The sequence below is a fragment of the Rhinatrema bivittatum genome, chromosome 6, assembly GCF_901001135.1.
Source record: "Rhinatrema bivittatum chromosome 6, aRhiBiv1.1, whole genome shotgun sequence".
NCBI lineage: Eukaryota > Metazoa > Chordata > Amphibia > Gymnophiona > Rhinatrematidae > Rhinatrema > Rhinatrema bivittatum.
Genome location: NC_042620.1, coordinates 208,568,156 through 208,593,358, shown reverse-complemented (window position 1 = coordinate 208,593,358; position 25,203 = coordinate 208,568,156). Strand labels below are relative to the sequence as shown.

General features: G+C 42.4%; 1 protein-coding gene across 1 annotated transcript in view; it reads right to left on the bottom strand.

Moving 5' to 3' along the window:
* Positions 1 to 25,203, bottom strand: part of TRPM8 (transient receptor potential cation channel subfamily M member 8) — a 249,858-nt gene that overhangs the window by 88,592 nt on the left and 136,063 nt on the right. The window contains exons 11-12 of the mRNA XM_029607928.1: positions 16,537 to 16,818; positions 678 to 773 (exon numbers count right to left, since the gene is read on the bottom strand). Coding sequence (XP_029463788.1) covers positions 678 to 773; positions 16,537 to 16,818 — 378 coding nt within the window. The remainder of the gene's footprint in view (positions 1 to 677; positions 774 to 16,536; positions 16,819 to 25,203) is intronic.

The window sequence follows — 25,203 nt, the reverse complement described above, 5'->3', positions numbered from 1 at the left end:
CCTAGTAAATTTTCAAAGGGGCCAATTTAGAATCCTAACTCCCAAATGTAGGTAACTTAAACCCTTTGCACATTTTTATATATTGTCCTCATGCAATGTAATATTTAGATGTAATAATATAATTAATACATGAGACAATTGATTCATTATTGATTTTCTGAACTGATTTACTTGGTGAAAACTCCCTTTAAATTCTGACAATTCCACAATAACAGGGTCAGCATTTAGGGGGTCATTTTCAGCCCAGTGTAAAGCCTGCGAGTACTTTGTACCTGTAGACTTTACGTTAATCTTCAAAGCAAAAGTACGCACATACTTTCACTTTCAAACTTATCCCAGCAAAACCACCCGCACACAATTACACCTGCTATTTGGTGTGCGTGATTTAGCCAAGAGAATCTGGAGCACAGACGTTTTAAAATCAAGAAGTATGTCTGCAAGTCTCACCCCTGCCAGGTCCCATCCCCTGGAACGTCTCTTCCCGATGCACATACAAGTACAGTGTGCATGTACATAATTTTACACACTTATCAGACAGTTGTGCAATTTTGCATAAGGTTATTTTTGCAGGCAAAGAACTTCTTAACCTATAGAAGCACCTCTGAAAATTATCCTCTATAGTAACAGATTTACTTGAATAAAGAAAATCTCCGAGAAAAACTTGCAGATGCCTTTACCTGTTCCCAGATCACCTTAGACAAATTTCTCTTGTTTTGAAGAACAGCCCAGATAAAGAGAACTTGCAGAGGATGCCTGGTGATAGGTGAAATATCCTTAGAAAGAATACAAATATTGAATTAATTGCCCTTATAATTAATATGAAAAACATAACAAACCATCTTCAGGATTAATAGAGGCACCGGAATGTTGAATTATTATTTTAAGATTAGATAGCCTGGGTAAATTATTGGGGTTGAATGCAATTCATTTGACAAGCCATTAAGGTACTAATCAATTACAAATCAAATTCATTGATGTTTGATAATATCACAATGCACTTCTGTTGTTAAGTAAAAAATGATTTCAAGATAAGGTGACTTCTTTGGAGTAGGGAAAACATGTAGACATGACCTAGATATGAAGTGGTGGGAGCCTTGTGCTATCCCAGTTTAATGACTTGTTTTCACATTTCATCCTGATTTTCAAAAGGATACACGCCCAGAAACCCTTGTTTCTGTGTATCAATCACTGAAAATCAGTCAGGGTCTGTGTGTGTAAAAATACCTGCAGAACAAGAATTTGCACATATTTTTACATATTTTGGGGGAGGGAGACAGGGAATTTTGTGTGGGTAAATGATTTACATGCATACTTTTGGTTTTTGAAAGTTTGCATATAAATCCACATGTATAAAGTTCCACCTGCTTTCAAGCAGGTATAAATTGGCACATGTATGCTGTGCTGAGCTTTGCACAGCCGTGCGTTTTCAAAGCAGATATATCTTCATAAATCATTTTTGAAAATCTGAATTAAAGTCTGTGGGTAAAAATTACACAGCTACAAAGTACCACAGGGGCGGATTTTAAGAGCCCTGCTCGCGTAAATCCGCCCGGATTTACGCGAGCAGGGCCTTGCGCGCCGGTGCGCCTATTTTACATAGGCCTGCCGGCGCGCGCAGAGCCCCGGGACTCGCGTAAGTCCCGGGGGTTTTCGAGGGGGCATGTCGGGGGCGTGTCGGGGGCGGGGCCGATTGGCGCTGCATTTTCGGGGCGGGGACGCGGCGTTTCGGGGGCGGGCCTGGGGCGTGGTTTCGGCCCGGGGCGGTCCGGGGGCGTGGCCGCACCCTCCGGAACCGCCCCCGGGTCACGTCTCGGCGCGCTAACGGTCCGCTGGCGCGCGGGGATTTACTTCTCCCTCCGGGAGGCATAAATCCCCCAACAAAGGTAGGGGGGGTTTAGACACGGCGGGGGGGGGGGTGGGTTAGGTAGAGGAAGGGAGGGGAAGGTGAGGGGAGGGCGAAAGCTAATTCCCTCCGAGGCCGCTCCGATTTCGGAGCGGCCTCGGAGGGAACGGAGGTAGGCTGCGCGGCTCGGCGCACGCCGGCTACACGAAATCGGCAGCCTTGCGCGCGCCGATCCAGGATTTTAGCAGATACGCGCGGCTACGCACGTATCTACTAAAATCCAGCGTACTTTTGTTTGCGCCTGATGCGCCTACAAAAGTACGCGAAGGCGCCCTTTTTTAAAATCTACCCCACAGACTTTAGCTCTATGTGGGCTATTGAAAATTACTTTATGATTAGCTATAAGTGCTGCACTGTTGTGTGTATAAGCTGAAAAGTATAAAGGAATCCCAACATATTCTTAGGATTGTACCAAAACTCTAGTTTTTTACTTTATTTATTTATTTATTTAGAACTTTTCTATACCGACTTTCCAATAACAGAATTACTGATCAATTCGGTTTACATTTTGAACAATAACAGTGACAAGCAAATGTCTTACAGAGAACAGGAAGAATAACTTGGAAATAAATATATGGGGTTAAACAAAGAAATACAATATACATAGCCTAATATAGGCAGAGGCAGATAACTTCTGTGTGGGGTTGTGTATAGCTTTTAAGACTGTCAGGAGGTTGGGAATTGCATTTTGTACTTTTGGGCTGCCAAGGAGTTAGAGTTGAAGAATTCTTTGGGGAATTCTTTGTGTTGTTCTATGGGGTATTCAATAGGGGTTCAAAGAATTTTTAGAATTGAACTTGTCTAGTTCTTGTATAGTTCTCTTATAGGTTGTTGACAATAACTGCAAGTTCTTATATAGTTCTCTTATAGTTTGATTGAAAATGATTTAAAGGGGACCTTGGCAGAGATGCTTGTGCTGTCTGATGTTATGGAAAAGCTTGGTGGAAGAGCCAAGTTTTAAGTCTTTTTTTGAAAATAATGGGGCATTGCACTGATTTGAGTTCCTGCGGGAGCATATTCCAGAGTTTAGGACCAGCTGTGGAGAATGCTCTTTTGCTTAACGCTGATTTCATTGGTGGTATCTGGAGATTGTTTCGGTAGGCATGTCTCACTGGTCTAGTAGAGGTGTGGAGTTGGATTTTGAGCATGAGTGGGGCCAGGTTGTGTAATGCTTTGTGTATTGATGAGAGCACTTTGAAGAGTATTCTGAAATTGACGGGCAGCCAGTGTAGGCTTTTTAAAATGGGTGAGATGTGGTCTCTTTTGTTGGTCTTGGTTAGGATCCTTGCCGAAGCGTTTTGCAACATCTGTAATGGTTTTAAGGCGTTTGCGGGTAGGCCTACTAGAAGAGAGTTGCAGTAATCTATTTTCGTGAGTATGATTGCTTGTAGAACCAATCGGAAATCTTGAAAATGGAGTAGTGGTCTAAGTCTTTTTAAGACTTGTAATTTGAAGAATCCGTCCTTTACTATATTATTGATGAGCGCTCTGTAATTCATTTGGTGATCAAGTACAACTCCTAGATTTTGTAGACTTTGTAGATAAACTAATTATTTATTTAGACTTTGTAGATAAACTGAAAAGGGGCAATCTGTGGGAGGTTGTAAAGACTGTAAATACATTTGTCCGTGGACTTGGCACCAATTCTTAAAGGAAAAGTGAGAAAATGTTTTCCCTTTGAAAATTCGCTAGGGAAAAAGTACCAGCAAAAATGTGCACCTGCTTTATTCATGAGTACATTTTCCCTTCAAAACAACATGCATATAGTTCTGAAAATACAAAACTATACATGTGCTGCATTCCCTACCCTAACCCCACCCCTTGGAATGCCTCTATTCACTGCAGATAAAAATACCATGAAATGTGGTACAATTTTCAGAAAGCCAGGTAAATAACCATTTCCCTTTGTAAATAACTTTAAAAAATTGCCTTCTTAGTTGCTCAATTGGTCTTGAGCATGAATAACCTATGTGAAGTTTTTGGCAACATTTTTGGCAAATTTTGCTCATGCAGAATTATTTAGCAAATGGTATTTACATTTCATAAAGAGGGAAAAGATTATGGTATGCTCAGATGTATAAGAAGAGTATTACCAACATGGAAAATGGGGTACCACTGGGCCCAAGTAGGACACTGATGAAACCCCATCTGGGGTTTGATTCACCCATTTTAAGGTTGAAAAACAGGCTATGGTGAATATTTACTTGAAAATTACAGTAAATAAAATATCGCTATTGCAAACTGGAACAATTTCTAGAGGGCTGAATAATGGCAATAATGAGCATATATGGAGACATTTCCTTACCTTTTAATTTACTTTCCATTAGTCCTGCTATACCAGTTCAGCCCTGACAAATGGGTTATTTTCCTCTACCAGCAGATGGAGGCAAATAATACTATTCTCCTCTGTGACATCACAGCCACTATTTAGGAGGTGCTGCTAGTGTTGTGAGGCCCGATCGCGATCGCATGCGATCGGTCCTCCCTACCTCTTCCCCGCAGGCAGGACGGGGTCCTTCTCCCGGCAGCCTGCCGTCAGAAGACAGCGTCAGGAGAGCCGCGGCTGGCCCCGCCCCTTAAAGGGGCCGGGCCGCGGAATCGAGGCCGGCCCCGGAAGAGGACGTCATCAGGGAGGGAGATTTAAACTCCCTCAGTGAAGGTTTGGACGCCTTCACAACAGGTCTCTGTGCTTGGTGTTTCCTGCTCTCCTGTGTGCCTTGCGATACCCCGGATTGGACCTTGGACTTCGTTGTTTTGCCTGCTGCCTTGCCTCGACCCCGGATTGGACTTTGGACTTCGCTTTTGCCTGCCGCCTTGCCTCGACCCCGGATTGGACCTTGGACTTCGCTGTTTTGTCTGCTGCCTTGGCTCGACCCCGGATTGAACCTTGGACTTCGCTAATTGCCTGCCGCCTTGCCTCAACCCCAGATTGGACTTTGGACTTCGCTTTTGCCTGCCGCCTTGCCTCGACCCCGGATTGGACCTTGGACTTCGCTGTTTTGTCTGCTGCCTTGCCTCGACCCCGGATTGAACCTTGGACTTTGCTAATTGCCTGCCACCTTGCCTCGACCCCGGATTGGACTTTGGACTTTGCTGTGTGCCTACCGCCTGTTCTGGCCTGTGCCAGTTACCTGGACTATATAGCACCGGGTGGTTGGCTGTACATCGGATTTCCACCTTCCGGAGGCGAAGTTCACCATGAGACTCAGGTGGGTGTTCTTCGTTCCGGGTCAAGGGTCCACTAACATAACAGCTAGCAGCAGGAATCCAGCATCCGTCTGACAAAGCTTCGAGTCAGACCCTTTTAATAGAAGAAAATTCAGGTATCAACCAGAATCCTAAGAAGTCGATTCCCTGAACCCTGCAACAAAGGAAAGAGAATAAGTGAACACTAGCGGAAACCAAAAGGGAAGTGTCTGAACTGCCCTATACTAGAATATCATAAACCAAAACAGTCTGAAAATATGCATCCTTGCTTTCCAGGTGGGTCCTGGACTGGCGTAGCAGGACTAATGGAAAGGAAATTAACAAGTAAGGAAATTTCTCCTTCCATTTTGTCCTGCTACACCAGTCTAGCCCTGACAAGTGGGAAGTGCCAAAGCTTCATTTATCCGGGTGGGAGGAAGAGAGGGCTGCGCGAAGAACCCTGCACCCTGGTGGAATGCATGCGCACCTATTTTGGAACTTTTTGCCCTTGAGCAAATAAGCAGAGTTAATAGTCTCCTTTATCCAGCAAGCCATAGTAGCTTTACAGGCCACTTCTCCCTTACGCGGCCACCAAATAAGACAATTTGTTAGACTTGCGGAAGCTGTTCATGACTTCTAAGAACCACAGAATAAGCCTCCACACATCTAACTACTTGAGGGACTGATACTCTGGGAAAACTCCAGGAGGGAAATCATCTGATTGATATGAAAAATGGAATTCACTTTGGGGAGAAATGATGATACAGATTGAAAAAAAAGGGATCCAAGTAAGAAGAAACACTATCTTCAGCGACTGATCCTTTAATGAAATCTGTTTTAAAGACTCAAAGGAAGCCCCATAAGAGCTTTCAGCACCAAATTAAGATCCCACAGTGGAACAATGGGCCAAAAAGGAGATCTCAATCTTTTGACTTCCCTCAAGAAGTGGGACACATCCAAATGAGCTGCCACAGAGACAACCCCAGCGGGTTGTGGTAGCAAGAAATGGCTGCAATTGTACCTTTAAAGTATTCAAGGCAAGTCCTTGGTCTAGACCGCTCTGAAGAAAGACCAAAACACTGGAAATATCAGCCCACAAGGGGGGGCTTTGATCTGGATTACCAAAATTGCTCAAATAACCACCAGACACAAACAAAAGCCAAAGAAATGGACCATTTCCAAGACTTCAACAGCATTGAAATCACCGTCGAAGAATACCCCTTCTTGTGGAACTGTCTCCACTCAAGAGCCAAGCCGTAAGAAAGAATAGAGCCAGATCCTCAATGACCATGGCCCCTAAGCCCTAAGCCAGAAGACTCTGTGCCTTTGGAAGATGAAAGAACTGGTCCACTTGCAGCCGAATGAGGTCCACATACCATAGTCTGCTAGGCCAATCTGGAGAAATCAGAATGATCTAGTTGCTTTCCAGGGCCACTCTCCATAGCAGCTTTCCTATGAGTGCCTACATGGGAAAGACATACAGAAGTTCCCCTTCTGGCCAGGGCTGCACTAGGGCATCAATGCCCATTGACCCTGCTCTTGCTGCTGGCTAAATAAACGTCCTACCTTCGCATTCCACTTTGTTACTATCAAACCCATTTGTGAACACCACCACCAGAAACAAAGCTGGTCAAAATCATCTGGGCTCAACTCCTGGATCTAGCAGATTTTGGCTTAGAAAGTTGGCCTGTACATTGTCCTGACCAGCGATATGCACTGCCAAGGGTAACTGTGAGTTCCTCTCTGCCCATTGGAAGAGAAGAGATGTCTCTTCTGAAACTCCCTGGCTTCTTGTTCCCCACTGGTGCGAAGGTGGCGGACCTCACGCGTCACCTAGATAGGATTTTAGACAGTGCTGGGGAGGAGCCGGCTGTCGTGGTACATGTGGGCACCAACGACATAGGAAAATGTGGGAGGGAGGTTCTGGAAGCCAAATTTAGGCTCTTAGGTAGAAAGATTAAATCCAGAACCTTCAGGATAGCATTCTCTGAAATGCTCCCTGTTCCACGTGCAGGTCACCAGAGGCAGGCAGAGCTCCGGAGTCTCAATGCGTGGATGAGACGATGGTGCAAGGAAGAGGGATTCAGTTTTGTTAGGAACTGGGGAACCTTTTGGGGAAGGAGGAGTCTCTTCCGAAGGGATGGCCTCCACCTTAACCAGGGTGGAACCAGACTGCTGGCGCTAACCTTTAAAAAGGAGATAGAGCAGCTTTTAAACTAGAACAAAGGGGAAAGCCAACAGTCGCTCAGCAGCGCATGGTTCAGAGAGAGGTATCTTTAAAGGATACTAATGATGCATTAGAATTAGGGCATCCCGACAGTGAGGTTCCAATAATTAGAAAAGTAGTCCAAGTGCCTGTAACTAAAAACTCCCCTGAGCTAAAAAATTCTAACTTATCCCTATCAATTAAAAAGCAGAACGAAAATACAAACAAAAAACAAACTTTGAAATGTTTGTATGCTAATGCCAGAAGTCTAAGAAGTAAGATGGGAGAATTAGAATGTATAGCAGTAAATGATGACATAGACTTAATTGGCATCTCAGAGACATGGTGGAAGGAGGACAACCAATGGGACAGTGCTATACCGGGGTACAAATTATATCGCAATGACAGAGAGGAGCACTCGGGAGGAGGTGTGGCACTTTATGTCCGGGACGGCATAGAGTCCAATGAGACTAAATACAAAATTGAATCTTTATGGGTAGAAATCCCTTGTGTGTCAGGGAAGACTATAGTGATAGGGGTATACTACCGTCCACCTGGTCAAGATGATGAGATGGACAGTGAAATGCTAAGAGAAATTAGGGAAGCTAACCAAATTGGTAGTGCAGTAATAATGGGAGACTTCAATTACCCCAATATAGACTGGGTAAATGTATCATCGGGTCACGCTAGAGAGATAACGTTCCTGGATGGAATAAATGATAGCTTTATGGAGCAATTGGTTCAGGAACCAACGAGAGAGGGAGCAATTTTAGATCTAATTCTCAGTGGAGCACAGGACTTGGTGAGAGAGGTAACGGTGGTGGGGCCGCTTGGCAATAGTGATCATAATATGATCAAATTTGATTTAATGACTGGAAAAGGAACATTGTGCAAATCCAAGGCTCTCGTGCTAAACTTTCAAAAGGGAAACTTTGATAAAATGAGAAAAATTGTTAGAAAAAAACTGAAAGGAGCAGCTACAAAAGTAAAAAATGTCCAAGAGGCGTGGTCATTGTTAAAAAATACCATTCTAGAAGCACAGTCCAGATGTATTCCACACATTAAGAAAGGTGGAAAGAAGGCAAAACAATTACCGGCATGGTTAAAAGGGGAGGTGAAAGAAGCTATTTTAGCCAGAAGATCTTCATTCAAAAATTGGAAGAAGGATCCAACAGAAGAAAATAGGATAAAGCATAAACATTGGCAAGTTAAATGTAAGACATTGATAAGACAGGCTAAGAGAGAATTTGAAAAGAAGTTGGCTGTAGAGGCAAAAACTCACAGTAAAAACTTTTTAAAATATATCCGAAGCAGAAAGCCTGTGAGGGAGTCAGTTGGACCGTTAGATGATCGAGGGGTTAAAGGGGCACTTAGAGAGGATAAAGCCATCGCGGAGAGATTAAATGATTTCTTTGCTTCGGTGTTTACTGAAGAGGATGTTGGGGAGGTACCCGTAATGGAGAAGGTTTTCATGGGTAATGATTCAGATGGACTGAATCAAATCACGGTGAACCTAGAAGATGTGGTAGGCCTGATTGACAAACTGAAGAGTAGTAAATCACCTGGACCGGATGGTATACACCCCAGAGTTCTGAAGGAACTAAAAAATGAAATTTCAGACCTATTAGTAAAAATTTGTAACTTATCATTAAAATCATCCATTGTACCTGAAGACTGGAGGATAGCAAATGTAACCCCAATATTTAAAAAGGGCTCCAGGGGTGATCCGGGAAACTACAGACCGGTTAGCCTGACTTCAGTGCCAGGAAAAATAGTGGAAAGTGTTCTAAACATCAAAATCACAGAACATATAGAAAGACATGGTTTAATGGAACAAAGTCAGCATGGCTTTACCCAGGGCAAGTCTTGCCTCACAAATCTGCTTCACTTTTTTGAAGGAGTTAATAAACATGTGGATAAAGGTGAACCGGTAGATATAGTATACTTGGATTTTCAGAAGGCTTTTGACAAAGTTCCTCATGAGAGGCTTCTAGGAAAAGTAAAAAGTCATGGGATAGGTGGCGATGTCCTTTCGTGGATTGAAAACTGGCTAAAAGACAGGAAATAGAGAGTAGGATTAAATGGGCAATTTTCTCAGTGGAAGAGAGTGGACAGTGGAGTGCCTCAGGGATCTGTATTGGGACCCTTACTTTTCAATATATTTATAAATGATCTGGAAAGAAATACGACGAGTGAGATAATCAAATTTGCAGATGACACAAAATTGTTCAGAGTAGTTAAATCACAAGTAGATTGTGATAAATTGCAGGAAGACCTTGTGAGACTGGAAAATTGGGCATCCAAATGGCAGATGAAATTTAATGTGGATAAGTGCAAGGTGATGCATATAGGGAAAAATAACCCATGCTATAATTTCACAATGTTGGGTTCCATATTAGGTGCTACAACCCAAGAAAGAGATCTAGGTGTCATAGTGGATAACACATTGAAATCGTCGGTGCAGTGTGCTGCGGCAGTCAAAAAAGCAAACAGAATGTTGGGAATTATTAGAAAGGGAATGGTGAATAAAACGGAAAATGTCATAATGCCTCTGTATCGCTCCATGTGAGACCGCACCTTGAATATTGTGTACAATTCTGGTCGCCGCATCTCAAAAAAGATATAATTGCGATGGAGAAGGTACAGAGAAGGGTTACCAAAATGATAAAAGGAATGGAACAACTCCCCTATGAGGAAAGACTAAAGAGGTTAGGACTTTTCAGCTTGGAGAAGAGACGACTGAGGGGGGAATATGATAGAGGTGTTTAAAATCATGAGAGGTCTAGAACGGGTAGATGTGAATCGGTTATTTACTCTTTCGGATAGTAGAAAAACTAGGGGGCACTCCATGAAGTTAGCATGGAGCACATTTAAAACTAATCGGAGAAAGTTCTTTTTTACTCAACGCACAATTAAACTCTGGAATTTGTTGCCAGAGGATGTGGTTAGTGCAGTTAGTATAGCTGTGTTTAAAAAAGGATTGGATAGGTTCTTGGAGGAGAAGTCCATTACTTGCTATTAAGTTCACTTAGAGAATAGCCACTGCCATTAGCAATGGTTACATGGAATAGACTTAGTTTTTGGGTACTTGCCAGGTTCTTATGGCCTGGATTGGCCACTGTTGGAAACAGGATGCTGGGCTTGATGGACCCTTGGTCTGACCCAGTATGGCATTTTCTTATGTTCTTATGTTCTTACATATGCCACTGTGGTAGCATTGTCTGAGCGGACTCGAAAGGCCCTACCTCAAATTAATGGGAGGAAGTGGAGAAGGGCCAGCCAAATGGCCCTGGTTTCCAGTCGATTAATGGACCAGGAAGCCTCCTTCTGATCTTGACAGTGAACCTCCCAACTGGAGAGGCTTGCGTCCATTGTCACCAAAATTCAGGATGGTGTGGTCAGGCTGACTCCTTTCAACAAGAGGAGTAACTCGTGCATTGACTGACCCAGAGAAAGCCAAACTCTGCAGTCCTTGGTCTTCACCGACCACTTCATCATTTGAGCTCTGGCTCATGGCACCAAGTCCAGGGTCGCTACCATCAGCCCAAGCACTTGTAAATAGTCCCACTCAGAGGAGGGCTAGTATCTCCAGGAAGCTCCGAACCTGATGGAGTATCTTGTGTACTCTCTCAGCCATGAGGAACACCCATCTCTCCTGCTTATTGAACCACACTCCAAGATACTACAGGGACTGTGTGGGCTGAAGGGTACTCTTAGCAAAATTGATTACCCAGCCCAAGTCTTCTAAAAACTGTAACGCCAAGTCACACGCACCGCCTCCTTGTGAGACAGTGTGTGAATTAACCAATTTTCAAGATATTAATGTACTGTGATTCCATAGCAGTGAAGTGCTGCCACTACCACAACCACTACCTTGGTAAACAGTTGTGATGCAGTCACTAGACTGAAATGCAATGCACAGAACTGGAAATGTTCCTGTAGCTCAGAAAAACACAGGTACCTCTGATCCAGATCCTGGATAGGGATGTGAAGGTAGGGGTCTGGCAGATCAAGAGAGCATGGAAACTCTCCCTGATGAACTATGGCAAGAACAGATTGCAGAGTTTCCATGCAAAAGACTACTCTGAAACACACACAGACATGACCATATTACGCCTACACTCCAAGCCTTACATTGGCTCATGATTGAATCTTGAATTAAAAATAAACTTGTACTACTTATTCATAACTTACTACATCACGTCATGTCTCCTTGGGTCAGTAATACTTTTAAAAAAGTACATACCAACCAGATCCTTCTGCTCAGCTTCCCAATCCCTCCTGGATATTCCATTTTTGTATTCTACAAGACTGTCTTCTACCCGTGAAAAGACCTTCTCACTCGCAAGACCCAGCTTGAAGCTTCTGGAAATCCTTACCGCAGCATAGACAGAACCAAACAAATAAAAAAGAATTCAAAGTAGCTCTAAAAACACATCTCCTTTACCCTTGCCTTTTCCTGGAATACGTCTGGAAGGCCAGCCCCTCCATTTAGGGCATGTTTCCTTTCCTTGTCCCTTAGGCTCAGGACACACCCTTTAATGAGTTACCTTATGTTAAACCAGCCCTAATCTAACATCAACTTGAATTTTCTCTCATATGAAAATACACTAAAAAATTTAGAACATTTTAGCTTGGAATAAAAACTGAGGGGACATAAGAGAGGTCTACAACATTATGAATGGAAAAGTAGAAACCACAAGTAACCATCTGTTTACACTTTCCAAAACTACTAAGACTTTGGGGCATGCAATGAAACTGTATGCTACCAGTTTCAAGATGGAAGCAAGAAAGAATTTCTTTAGTCAGATAGTAATTAAATTGTAGAATCCACTGCTGCTAAATGTAGTCACAGCAAGAAGCATAGCAGGGTTCAGGAGAGGTCTGGATGCACTCCTGGAAGACAAGTGGATAATAGAGATTGGGTGGAGGCCAAGTGACTTCACATTTTTATAGATCTAGAGATAGCATATAGATGAAATATGTTTTCAACTGGTGACTCTGTTGCTTCTCTTGGAGAAAGGATGCTGGGCTAGATGAACTATTGGATTGATCAATTTTGGCCATTCTTATGTTATGTTTTTATGTTCTTAGGATGAGAATACCACACATAGAGACAGAAAAAGACAGAAAAAGAGAAAAGGGTTGGAGGGGGAAATAAAAAGTTCATTCTTAACCATGTTAAGTTTTAGGGGGCAGCAGGACATCCAGGAAATGTTAGACAAGCAGGCTGAAATTTGGAACTGGATTTATAGTGAAATTTATGGTGTAGAGATGTAGATCTAGGAGTCATCATTATAGAAGTGGAGGAGATCTTAGCACCAAGGGAAGAAATGTAGATAGAAAAAAACAAGATGGCCCAGGTCAGAGCCTTGAGACATACCAACCTTTAGCAGAATAGTGACAGAGGAAAAAACACCAGGGGATATAGTAAAAGTATGATGGGAGAGATAAGAAAACTAAGATAGCACAAAGTCTCAAACTCCAATTGAGTATAGTGTGTCAAAGAGTAGATGGTGATCAATGATGTGAAAAGCAGTGGTTAGATCAAAGGGTTGAGGGTCAAGTATAGGGCCTTAGCCACTGCTACAGAAGTTACTAGAGACTTTGGCGAGGAAGGTTTCTATAGAATGTAGAGGACAAAAGTCAGTTTATTGTTGATCCAGAATGGCTTGAGATGAAAGTCAAGATAGTGGAGCTGAATGGCATGTTCAGGCAGATTGGAAGCAAAAGGAAGGCTGGAAGGAGATTGGACAATAGTTAGCAGAACAGGTAGGGTACAGTGAAGGTTTTTTGAGGAGTGATGTGATTACATAATGTCTGAAGGAAGAGGGTACAGTTGCAGTGGCAAGAGTCTTATTGAGGATATGACAGATGAAGGAGAAATATAATTAAGGAGCTGGATGAAAATGGGGTAAAGTAACAGGTATTGAGTTTGGAGGAGGAAAGAAGATGGGCAATTTCTTGTTCCATGATTTTAGAAAAGGAAGAAAGCATGACAGGGGAAAAAGGAAGGGGAGGTGAATAAAGTGGGAGCAGAGGAGGTGGTCTAGTGGAGAATTCATGATTAATCTTGCCATTGTTTTCATGGAAGTAGATGGCCATAGTGTGGGTGGAAAGTGAAGAGGAATAGGAGGAAGAAACAGTTAGAGGAGGGAGGCGACTGTGGTAAAGAGATGGCGGGAGTTGGAAGAAAGGGTATTTTTCACATGGATGTAATCATCTTTCTTGTCAAGTTTAATTTCAGGCCAGAAGGAGGTGAGTATAAATTTGAAAAGAATGAAGTCAATGTCGGAACAGGACTTCAACCAGAGAAGGTCTGCAGAGCAGGGGCACAGGAATATAGGAAACAAACTCTGGAGGTGAGCCAAAGTTGAGTTTTGGCATGCCTTACCAGATGGGGAAGAGGTTGAACAAGAGCATCCAAATCCTAGTAGAGTATATTGTTAGTGCTATAAGAAGAAATTGTATCAGTAGTAGAATCTGATAAAGCTGTAGAGAAGAAAAGATGAGACAGGGCTGGAGAGGATGCCAGGGTCAATAGCCTGGATGTTGGTGGTGAATGGATGAGTCTGCAGGGGAGGATAATTAAGCATGAAAGTTATCAAACTATGAGCAAAGAGGGGAAGAACAGAGTTGGAGAAGCCAGAGAAAATGCAGTTGGAAGAAAGGATTAGATCAAGGCAGTGGCTATGCTGGTTAGTAGGAGCAGAAGAGCTTAGTTTGAAGATTAATGAAGAGATTAGGGAAAGGAACTCTGAGGCACAACAGTCAGAGGAGTCATCAACATGGAGCTTAAAGTCTCCAGTAATAAGGGTAGGGGAAGATGGTTCAAGAAAGAAGCCAGGAATAAAATTCAGCAAGAAGGGTGTAGGTGAATTGAACAGGGGGACGATAGATGACAGCTACCCAGAATGCAAATGGGCATGAAAAGATAGACAGCGTGGTGTTCAAAGAAAGAAATTAAGAGATTTTGAGGTGGAAGAAGGGGTTGAAAACTGCAGGAGGAACATAATAGCAGCTTGACACAGCTGCCACAGCCTACCAAGCTGTTTGAGAGAAATGATAACCACTATGACAGAGAGCAGCAAAATAAGCAGAGTTCTTAGAGGAAAGCTAAGTCTCAGTCAAAACATGAAGACATGAGAGATAAAGAGGTCAAGAAAGTAAACAGCTTATAGAAAATAGAGTAAACATTCCGCAGGGAACATGAGAAAGGGAAAGAAGAGACAGCAAGGTGAGAGACAGGGATAAAGTTTGAGAGATGGCAGATTGAAATATTCAGATGGAGTAACAATTGTCTTGTAGGCAGGATTGGGATTCATGATTCCAGCTAAAAGGAGGAGGAGAAGAGTACAGAGAAAAGCAAAGGTGCAACAACAGTGTTGTGCATAATATGCTCTCAGTGAGAAAGGTGAGGGCTAGATGAGTTAGAATATTGTGTAGCTCAAGAGAATTACTCGAAGTGGAATACAGAATGGCTGAGAAGGTAGAAAGTGTAGATAATGGACTTGATGCTATCAATAGTTTTCCAATGGAAAATAAGATTGGAGAGGATAAGCATCAGAAAAAGAAAGAGTAGTGGAACCATAGGAATAGGGAGAAGGGAAAAATGTTACTGACCTGAGGTAATCCTATGAATTGAGAGGGGCTGGCTTTATGGCCTACTTATTGAAGTGGCAGTTACCCAGAGATCCATATTCAGTCACTGTCTGGATAGCAAAGTTATCTGGATAAACTTATCCAGCGAACATTGAAGGTATATTCAATAGTGCAGTCACACTATTAAATATCGCTGGCTACCTTAAGGTTAGCCAGCTAACTTTAGGACAGCTCTTTTGCCCAACCAGATTTAGCTGGCTAACGTTGAATATTGTAGATAGCCAGATAATTTTGCAAACTCAACACCTTCCAGTTATACCCCCAGAGCGCCCCTAATTTAGCTGGCTAAATTGTAGTTGACCAAAATATATCTGGTTAAGTGCCCATATAGTCATTTAGCTGGATAACTTCTGAGTTACCATTCTAAATGCTTCTGAATATGGACCTCCAAATTCTCAGAGGAGTGTGCTGTCTGTGTGCTTATAAATTGTTTTGTTCCATGTTAGGGTATTGTAATTGTGTTTGGGTAAATAGAAGAAATAGCAATGAAAATAGGAAAGCAAGTCAGTGGGACTAATGTGAGGACGTCTATTTAAGAAGAATAGGAACCTTGGTTAGATGGGTGAGGGCTAGGGAGGGAAGGACATAAAGTGCCAACTAAAATAGCTTACCACAAAGCTCGGGCTTTAGCTTCTATTCCTCTCTCTCAAAAACAAAAGTTACCACTGAGCTGCCTGTTTTCAATACAAGCTGTAAGCACGTATGTCTAATGAGCTGAATATACTGATCTGTTTGCAAAGCTACCCCTCCACACGCTCACAAGAAGCCCCATCTGCTGCCCTGCTAGGCCAGAGATGAGCCCTGTTTATAAACAGACACCTTAAAGTGCCAAATGAAATGGCTTAGCACAAACCTTGGGATTCGCAACCTCTATTCCTCTGACCCAGAAACAACAGTTACCAGTGAGCTGCCATAAGCCCTTATGTCTAATTGGCTAAGTATAGCAGTTTGACTATAGAACTGCCCCTCCACACATTCCACAAGATGATGACTATGCAAAGTGCATTTCCTTTCAGTTTATGGTTTAAAACATGTGAAAGTCATGCTGGAATAGGCTAGCTGAAAAAGGTCTTCACCATGATTGGTTCTGATCCTTTCTTGGGTCTTATTTTCTGGCTCTGGTCTGCCTGACTTGTGTAGAAAAATATCTGCAGTTTTGCTTGACCCATTGGCTTTAATGGATCCAAAAACAAATATAAAAAAAGAAACATGTTTGCTATTTTTTGAGCCACTGTCCATTCATTTTGATTTGAATGACCAAACTGAAAGTGAACTTTTTTATTTTAGATTAACTATTCATTTCAAATGAATGTACATCTCTAGCATACAAATTAGCAGATGCAATTGTGTGTGTGATAATTTTCAAAGTAAACATGCACGGGTAAATTTGTTTTGAAAATTAGTATAACTTATGCACATATTTGCCAACTTTCAATTGAGGGTGTTACAAAATTACTCCCATAAAGAATTTGTACTAATAATTGAATCATGCATTGAACTACAAAACACAAAAGAGCTCAGATTTCTCTCTTCCACAACACATACATGCAGACTCATCTTCAAGATTACTTACTATCACTTGCACATCTGACTCATCCTTGCTGTTCTTTTCATCTTTTTTGCTTCTTTGGAAGTTGATGACCATCTTCCAAACAAAGGTGAGGAGTGAGTCATTGTATGAGTTCTTTGCAATCTGCAGGTTCTGGAAAACCAGAGAACTGAAGTTCTCAGAGAAAAGTTCCATCAGCACCTCACTGCTCAGAAACTTCTTCAGATTCAATCCATTCTCTAGGAGGAGGCGCACAAACTGAGGACGGTCTTTTACTAGGGCTGTGAACATGGCATCCTCAAGGTCAGCAGACTATCAAGAAAAGAAAAGGGGATGAAATATAATGATGACTTATAAATCTGGCAAACTCTAGAATTCTCACATATATATATATATATATATATATATATATATATATAGCATTATCACAATATTTGCATTTACACCTCTAATTATAGGGTTAACTTGTTTTAAATTCATACAGGAGGACGCTGGATACTATTTCCAATCTCGGACTATGAGTGACTGTGCAGGTATCCAATCAGCAGCTGGGTGGTTAGGAAAAACAATCAGGAAGGCAGATGTGTATGCCTTGTGAATTTTCATACAGAGAGAGAGAAAAATGGAGAATTGCCAGTCCAGTTCCTGAAATTTTGGTGAACTAGTGAGTATCACCAGCCTGGTAAACAAATAAACTATTGCTTTATTTATTTATTTATTTATAAAATGTATTGACTGCTTATCAACTTATCCATATAAAACATTCATAAATATAACAGGTATGACTAATACTTCACAGACTGCACATACATTAACATGAAATTTTAAAATAAACAGTCTTCGCTGATACCATCATTGTGTCACTCACTGTCTCCTACATCCTCCTAAATCTAGTAATAACCCATTCTGCATTAGGCCATTACTCTATCCCAAATGCCTGCTGAAAGAAGAAGGCCTTTAAAAGCCCAGTTTCAGCCTTCAAGCTAGCTGATAAAAAATTTCAAATAATTGGTCCCTGCACATAGAACAATATCTCTCTCTGGGTTCATCCAATCGAATTACCCTGAAGACTGGTACGTTCAATAGCTTTTGGGAACTAGATCTCAATGACCTTGGGGGTTGATACAATTTTAGTACTGAATTAAAATTAGCTGCAACTAAGCCATTAATGCCCTTAAAAGTCAAAATAGCTTAAATTTGGTTCTCCAGACCACCGGAAACCAGTGATACTTTTTTAGATAAGGTGTCACATGTTGGTTTGTTGGGATTCTAACACAAAAGAAGGGAAATGCAATGTAACTTCACTATGTAGATGCCAAAAAAATGTCACTTTTTATTCTTTTTTTGTTTTTGAGTTTTACTTCTTAAATAATTTATCAAAATGTAAGTATTATTATTGATATTAATGCCACATCAGCAAGCCTGTCAGCGTGTTTCTGCAATTAAGTCAGAGACTGCCCGGTTTATTCAATCATTTGCGGCTTTAGATGGTGTAAATCATACCTCCCCACTGTGCACTCATGTTATAAAATCGGGCATACATGTGCGTGCGCCAGGTTGCTCGCGCAAATGTAGGCCGCATGCGCTTCTTTCAAAATCTACCCCTCAGTGTATTAACAGGTGTTAAGGCATTTTGTGGAAGATGATTCCAATGCATTACTACCGATGGTAATTCATGGGTACTACTGCCACCTTGAGCTATTGCAATGCCTGCCCTCACCTCCTTGACTGCACAGTAAGCCCCCCATGTTCTCCATCTTGATAGTCAAGATAAGGCCATCCCAGGCCATCCTTTTCTCACCCTATAGTCAAGAAACTCCCCCCCCCCCCCCACTTTCTGAGGGCAAAAGACTACATATGGTCAGCTGGCATCATTTTACATGATTGAATTAGAAAGGCAGGGGGCAGGAGTATTCTCCTACCCCTTCAATTTCTGTATGGCTGCTGATGGGGCAGATGGGGAGGTCCTGGACTTCGGAAGGGAGGGGAATGAGGGTTTCAGACAGTCCATAGGGGCTTTACTTGACTGTCAGGAAGAAAAGGGGATTAGTCTGGGGATGTGAGGGGCAGGGGGTGGGGGATCTTCCTTAATTGATAGCGGATGGTAGTCACTTAGCCCGCAGAAGCCTTACTGTGCTGTTGGTGGGAACACTGTAGCCAGGAGTTAATGCAAAGGTTTAACCACACCTTGGTGAGATTAAGTTTTTGCCTTCCTCTCAGATTAACAGAAATTATATTACTAAAAGCAATTTGCATTAACCTTGTTTGAATATTAAGGAGCTGTTTAATATACACTTGCATATGGCATCCATCCTGAACATTTTTAATATTAAAGTCAGGGCCGGTGCTAGTTTTTTTGCTGCCCCCCGATTCATTCAGTGCCTGTCCCGGACGTATCAAATAAAGCCCAGCTCCCTCCTGCAATCTATATTTTTTAAAAATGACACACATACACACACACACACACACAGAACCCATGGATAAGGAAGTGTATTAGGTACCCTTGGAAAACCTTACAGCCATGCACACACGCCACCCCTCACCCCCACCACACACTCCCACATCCTTTACAGACACACACAATTAAATTATGCATTTATAATAAATTTTATATGAAAAAAAAACTTTGAAAAGTACAGTCTTCTGAGGCACAAATATCACCTGTGGTGCCAGCCAGAAAACTCTGCAAAAAAGACACTTGGAGCTCCTATGGAATTAGACTTTTTGTAATGTATTCTGGGTGTGGGCTTGGCCCTCAGAAAGCCATGAATAAATAGAATCACCATTACAATATAGTAAATGTTAAGGTTTGTGCGTATGTGGATCCTTGGCCCAAGGTGCGAGTTGTTACAGCCTGTGGGGAGGAGCCCCACAGGTCCGCACCATCAGGAGGCGAGGTACCGGCACAACAGGGAGCTCTGGGCACAGTGGTGGAGAGGCCCTAGGGACCAGGAGGTAACCCCCGCAGGGTGGTAGACAGTTGGTGGTTCTTGGAGTGAGACCCTGAAGAGAGAGGTGCCAGGTGAACCGCAGAGCGGTAGGCGCAGGAACGGTCATGCAGAAGGTTCCCTGGGAGGACAGCCCCAAGGGGGCGGAGCTGCAGCATAGTGGGCATAGACAGGAGACATAGGCCACCCACGGGGCAGGAGAACCTGGTCCCGATCCCAGCTGCTGACGTAGGCAGGAACCCGGAGAGCGGAGGAATGCCAGCAGTGTAGCAGAGGAGCTGGCCCGAGGAGCGGGACAGCTGACAGTCGATGAATAAGCTGGAGCACCAGCCCCATGGAGTGGGGAGGATTTAGGTAGTCTCTTGAATAGAAGAGCGGCCCGAGTAGCAGGTGAGCGCAGACAGTCTTTGCGAGAACACAGGCGCAACCCCAAAGAGCAGGGGAGCCCAGTCAAGGAACTCACAGGTTGCCGGAGTGTTCCAAAGGAGACCCAAGTAGCAGGAGCCATTGCAAAGCAGGACCCAGGAGGCGCAGAGCCAGCCCGAGAAACGGGGAAGGCCAGAGGAGCGAGTCCCCAAAGGAGCGCACACTGACCTCCAAGGGGTAGGTGCCAGACAGGGTCCAGGAGCAAGGCACATAGCAACGTCTCAAGAACACCAGGCAGGAGTTGAGAACTTGAACGGAACTTGTTGCCAAGTTGGCTAGCTGAGGGCGAAGGTGGAGCTTAAATATGGGAGTCTGATGACATCATCAAACAGGAACGCCTCCGAGGTTCCCGCCGAAGAGACTTCAAAGGTGGGGCCTGTGACGCGTGCGCTCACCTAGGAAGGCCCATCGGAGTATGAAGTACCTTATCTATGAAAAGGCAACACTGCACATATTACACCAGGCCCTAGAACACCAATATAAACTCTTATTAGGAAATCAGGCTGCTATAGATCCTTACACAGAAATTACATGCTAGCAAAATACCTCACCTCAGTCACATATGCAGGACACAGTAAGACCCTAATCAAATACAGAATAAGGAGATCAGAAAGTATAAATAGAAACTTGCTGAGAAGAACTGAACTGAAACCCACAACAAGCCAGCCTCTACATGCAGAGCAACAATGGAAAAATAGAAACAATACCATTCTTCATAAAACATTAAATAAAATCAAGAAATATAAAATATTAATCATAATAGTAAAGTCATATTCATAAAAAGAGTATTTCAAACCAGTTAATGAAAAGAATATAAAAATTTACCAAAACACCAAAACAATTTTAAAAAATCTGATGAATAAAAAACCCAATTAAAAAATGTTCAATTCCCCCTCCCCAAAATAAATATTTCAAAAGAGCAGAATCATCAAATTACATCCAATATTTAAAACTAATAAGGATTTAAAAATCTGCTCTCCATACCTGGGAACTCATTTCCAGTCACTCTGTTGTGGATTTTATTTATTTATTTATTTAGACATTTTATATACCAGCGTTCCATTTATAGATCACAACGGTTTACAGTATGACATTCATAATTATAACACACTTAACAAACAACTATAGATTGGTTACTGGGGTGGTGTGCAAAGGCAGGCATTTAACTATCAAATCTATCAAATCCAATTTTCTAGAACATATTAACATTGATCTAGTACATAAGCAGTGACTTTGGATAATGAAAGTCTTTGTCAGTGAGTTGTTTTGAGGATCTTGCATTCTATCGTTTGATTTATTCTTCAAGGTGCAATTAATTATTTGTCCTTCTTGTTTTTGTGGTTCTGTATATTCTGATATCTCTAAGCTAAATTATAAGCATTCCTGAATAGCCATATTTTTAATTCCTGTTTGAATCTCTTTCTGTCTGGTATAATACACAATGCCTCAGCAGAGAATTCCACTTTTGGACCCACTATGGAAAGCACTCATAAGAACATAAGAAATTGCTATACTGGGTCAGACCAAGGTCCATCAAGCCCAGCATCCTGTTTCCAACAGTGGCCAATCTAGGCTACAAATACCTGGCAAGTACCCAAAAATTATAACATATGTGCTAAAGAGAAGGAAAACTTACCTTTCCAATTTTTCACAAAAAACGCCACGTTCACTTCCCTTGATTCACTCGATGGTGGCATTCTTGTTATAATTTTTGATTAAAAATAAGGGGGGATGAGTTTTCCTGTTTTTGGAGGAGGTCTTTTTTTTATTTGATTTTTAGTTTTTAGTTTTGTTGTCTTTGATTTAACTTATAAAGGGAGAGTTCAATAATGTATAAGAGTGGGCGTTTCATGAAACTTTACTTGAGAGACGCCGAAAAGTGAGAGTCGGGGAATATACCTGCATGTACGTCTAAAAAAATTCTTGGGACGTACAGGTAAATAAAATGAGATGATTATTTAAAGGTAAAATTTAAGGGTTTGGTGGGGATGATAGTTATTAAGTAATATTGATTTAGTTTGTTAAATGTTATAGATGAAACCCGTGTGGAAATATGTTGATGGTGTATGAGCAGTAGGAGATTCTTCAAAAGTTCTCCTGAAGAAGCCTGTGGGAAGGCGAAACATGTTGGAGGTATGAAGAATGTGAGTGGTATGAATGGTGTATGATTAGTGTGTGATATTGGGTGGGTATTTTTAGATGAATATTCCTTGGGGGTGATGCGGTGAGGTTTTTGAGCATTGGATTGTTTGTAAATTTCTTGATTTAATAAAGATTGAGACAATAAATATGTCACTATATGTTATTTAGCACTTTAACATCCCAGCAGGGTCCCGCCTACAGAGCTCTTCCTGCCCAGCAGGGTCCCGCCCACAGAACACTTCCTGCCCAGCAGGGTTCCACCTACAGAGCTCTTCCTGCCCAGCAGGGTTCCACCTACAGAGCACTTCCTGCCCAGCAGGGTCCCACCCATATAGCTCTCTCCCTCTATTGGATTAAAGGTGGACTAGACTAAATGCCTGGTCCTGCACAGGTTTAAAGGGGGAAAATAGGGTTACTCCATCACAGGGGACAAAACCTTTCTTGGCTATGGTTGTGATAGAAAGAAGTACAAAAGTGGTATTGTAAGACTCAAAGGAGAAGGAGAAGAAAATGTAGAGGCTGATGAGGAAAAAGCAAAATTTCTTAACAAATATTTCTGTTCGGTGTTTTCTGTGGAAGGACCCGGAGCAGAATGACAGAAAATGAACACAAATAAGATTGTAAGTGAGGTAAACTTCAATTGATTTTTTAGAAAAGTGTATTCTTGAAGAGCTAACTAAAAGTAGTTTCAGCAGACTGAGATGGGTGGATTTGGTTCCTATTTATAAAACTGGAAGTATGGAGGAAGCTGAGAACTACAAACCATTTAGTCTGACCTATGTGGTGATCAAATTCATGGAATTGCTGCTAAAACAGTGGATAGTGCAGTCTCTGGAATCAAATGGATTGGAACATCTAAGGCAGCATGGTTTTACCAGAGATAGATCTTGCCAGACAAATCTAATTAATTTATTTGATTCAGTTACCAGAGATTTGGATCAAAGGAGAGTACTAGATGTTGTGTACTTGGATTTTAGTAAGGCCTTTTACACGGTTCCACATAGATAATTTATACATAAATTGAGCGCCCTTGGTTTGGGACCTAGATTGGCTGACTGAGTTAGAAACTAGCAAAGTGGGAGGTGAAAAAGGGTAGTGGGAAATGGAGTTCACGCTGAAGAGGTGGGCATTGCATGGTGTGCCTTTGGGATTGGTCCATTGACTGGTTCTTTTCAAGATTTTGTAAGCAACATCACCGAAGGATTGTCAGAAAATATTTGTCTTCTTGCCAATGATACCTAGATCTGCAACAGGGTAGATAACCAGGAGGGTGTGAAAAACACGAGGAGAATCTAGCAAGGCTAGAGGAATGGTCTAAGGTTTGGCAGCTAAGATTTAATGCTAAAAAATGCAGATTAATGCATTTAGACTGCAAAACCCAAGGGAGAGATCTAGTATTGGGGGCAAAATTATTTTAATTAGGAAAGAAGAGCAGGATCTGTAGATGATTGTTATCTGATGATCTTGAGGTAGAAAACCAGGTGGATAAAATGACCAGAAAAGCCAGAAAATTGCTTTTCTGCATAGGGGGAGGAATGGTCAGCAGATAAAGAGAAGCAATAGTTCTCTAGTCAAACCTCATTTGGAATACTGTGTATAATTCTGGAGATCACACCTTCAAAAGGATATAAACTGGTTGGAGTCAGTATAGAAGATAGGTATGAAAATGCTCAGTAGTCTTCGTTCTAAAGCATATGGGGATAGACTTAAATATCTAAACATGTATACCCTATGAGGAAGGCAAGATAGGTGAGACATGATAAAGACACTTCTATATCTCAAAGGTTTCCATGCACAGGAGGTTAGATTTCAGTGAAAAGGAGGCTTTAGAACAAGGGGTTATAGGATGAAGATGAAAGGGGTAGACTCAGGAGCAATCTTAGGAAATATTTCTTTACAGAGAGGGTAATGGATGTGTGGAACACCCTCTCAGTGGAGGTGGAGGAAACATAAACAGTATCTGAATTCAAGAAAGCATGGGATAAATACAGGGAATCTCGGAGGGAATGATGGACGTGTAAGCTAAATTAGTTGGGAGGATGGGCAGATTAGATAGGCCAAAAGGTCTTTTTCTGCCATCATGTTTCTGTTTCTATTGGGTCCGATTGGTTGAAGTAACAATAGTAGGAAAGCAAAAGCGACTGGAGGTCTCTCTGGGTGGGCTAAGAGAGGGTCCAGGGTATTTGGAATCAAAGTGCAATTGGGTGGGCAGTTCTCCAGGATATCCTTTAGTTTTGCTTTTCACTTTCTTTTTGATTTGTTTTTTGTTTTTTTTTTATTTTGAATACATGAAAGGAAACAAAATAAAAAATGAAATGGAAAAATCCAAACCAAAGAAAAAAAGAAAAATAAACTAAGACAAAAATCTTACCAATGCACATTCCTAATAAAAACAGACATTGAATAAATCCAAGTCAAATATTTGTTGCGCTTGGAGGTGGACCCTTGTCCTGGAGCAGTGTAGGACGGCTCCCTGGTCGAGCCCAGGAAGCACCTGCCACCAGGTGGCAGAGCACAGGAGGCGACAGAGGCTAACTGGAGCTTCATCACTGGAAGCCCGCAATCCCCCCGGGTGGAGCCCTTGGGGACCCGGGCCGCTTGGACTTAGGTGGGCCTCGCAGGGTCTCCCAGATAGGAAGTGTAGAGGTGTGCCCACCAGGATCAAGGGTACACGTTCGATGTCTTGACTAGAGGCCTGAGGGATCAAGGAAGGCCAGTACAGTGTCTGTGATGACAAGGCTAGGAGCAGGGCCAGATTCAAGGAGGCGTGGTCAATGATAGCAGAGGTCAAGTTCCAAGGATCAGTCTGTGAGTGGTCAGCCAAAGCAGAGGTCACGTTCCAAGGATCAGTCCGAGAGTAGTCAGCCAAAGCAGGGGTCAGGAACCAGAGGTCAGATGTGGTCAAGGAGACAGGCAAGGTCAAAATCCGTACAGCGATCAGCGTGGTCAAGGAGGCAGGCAAAGGTCAGAATCCGGGTGGTGATCAGCATGGTCAAGGAGGCAGGTAAAGGTCAGTACCAGAGAGTCAGTCCAAGAGGTACTACCTGGGGGGAATGCAGGAACAAAAAGATGCTGGATCACGAGGACGCTGGAACATGACTGGAACAAGGTTGGAACTAGACTGGAACGAGCGATGAGGCACGGAGGCAAACTAGTACACACACGGTGACGACCCAATTGC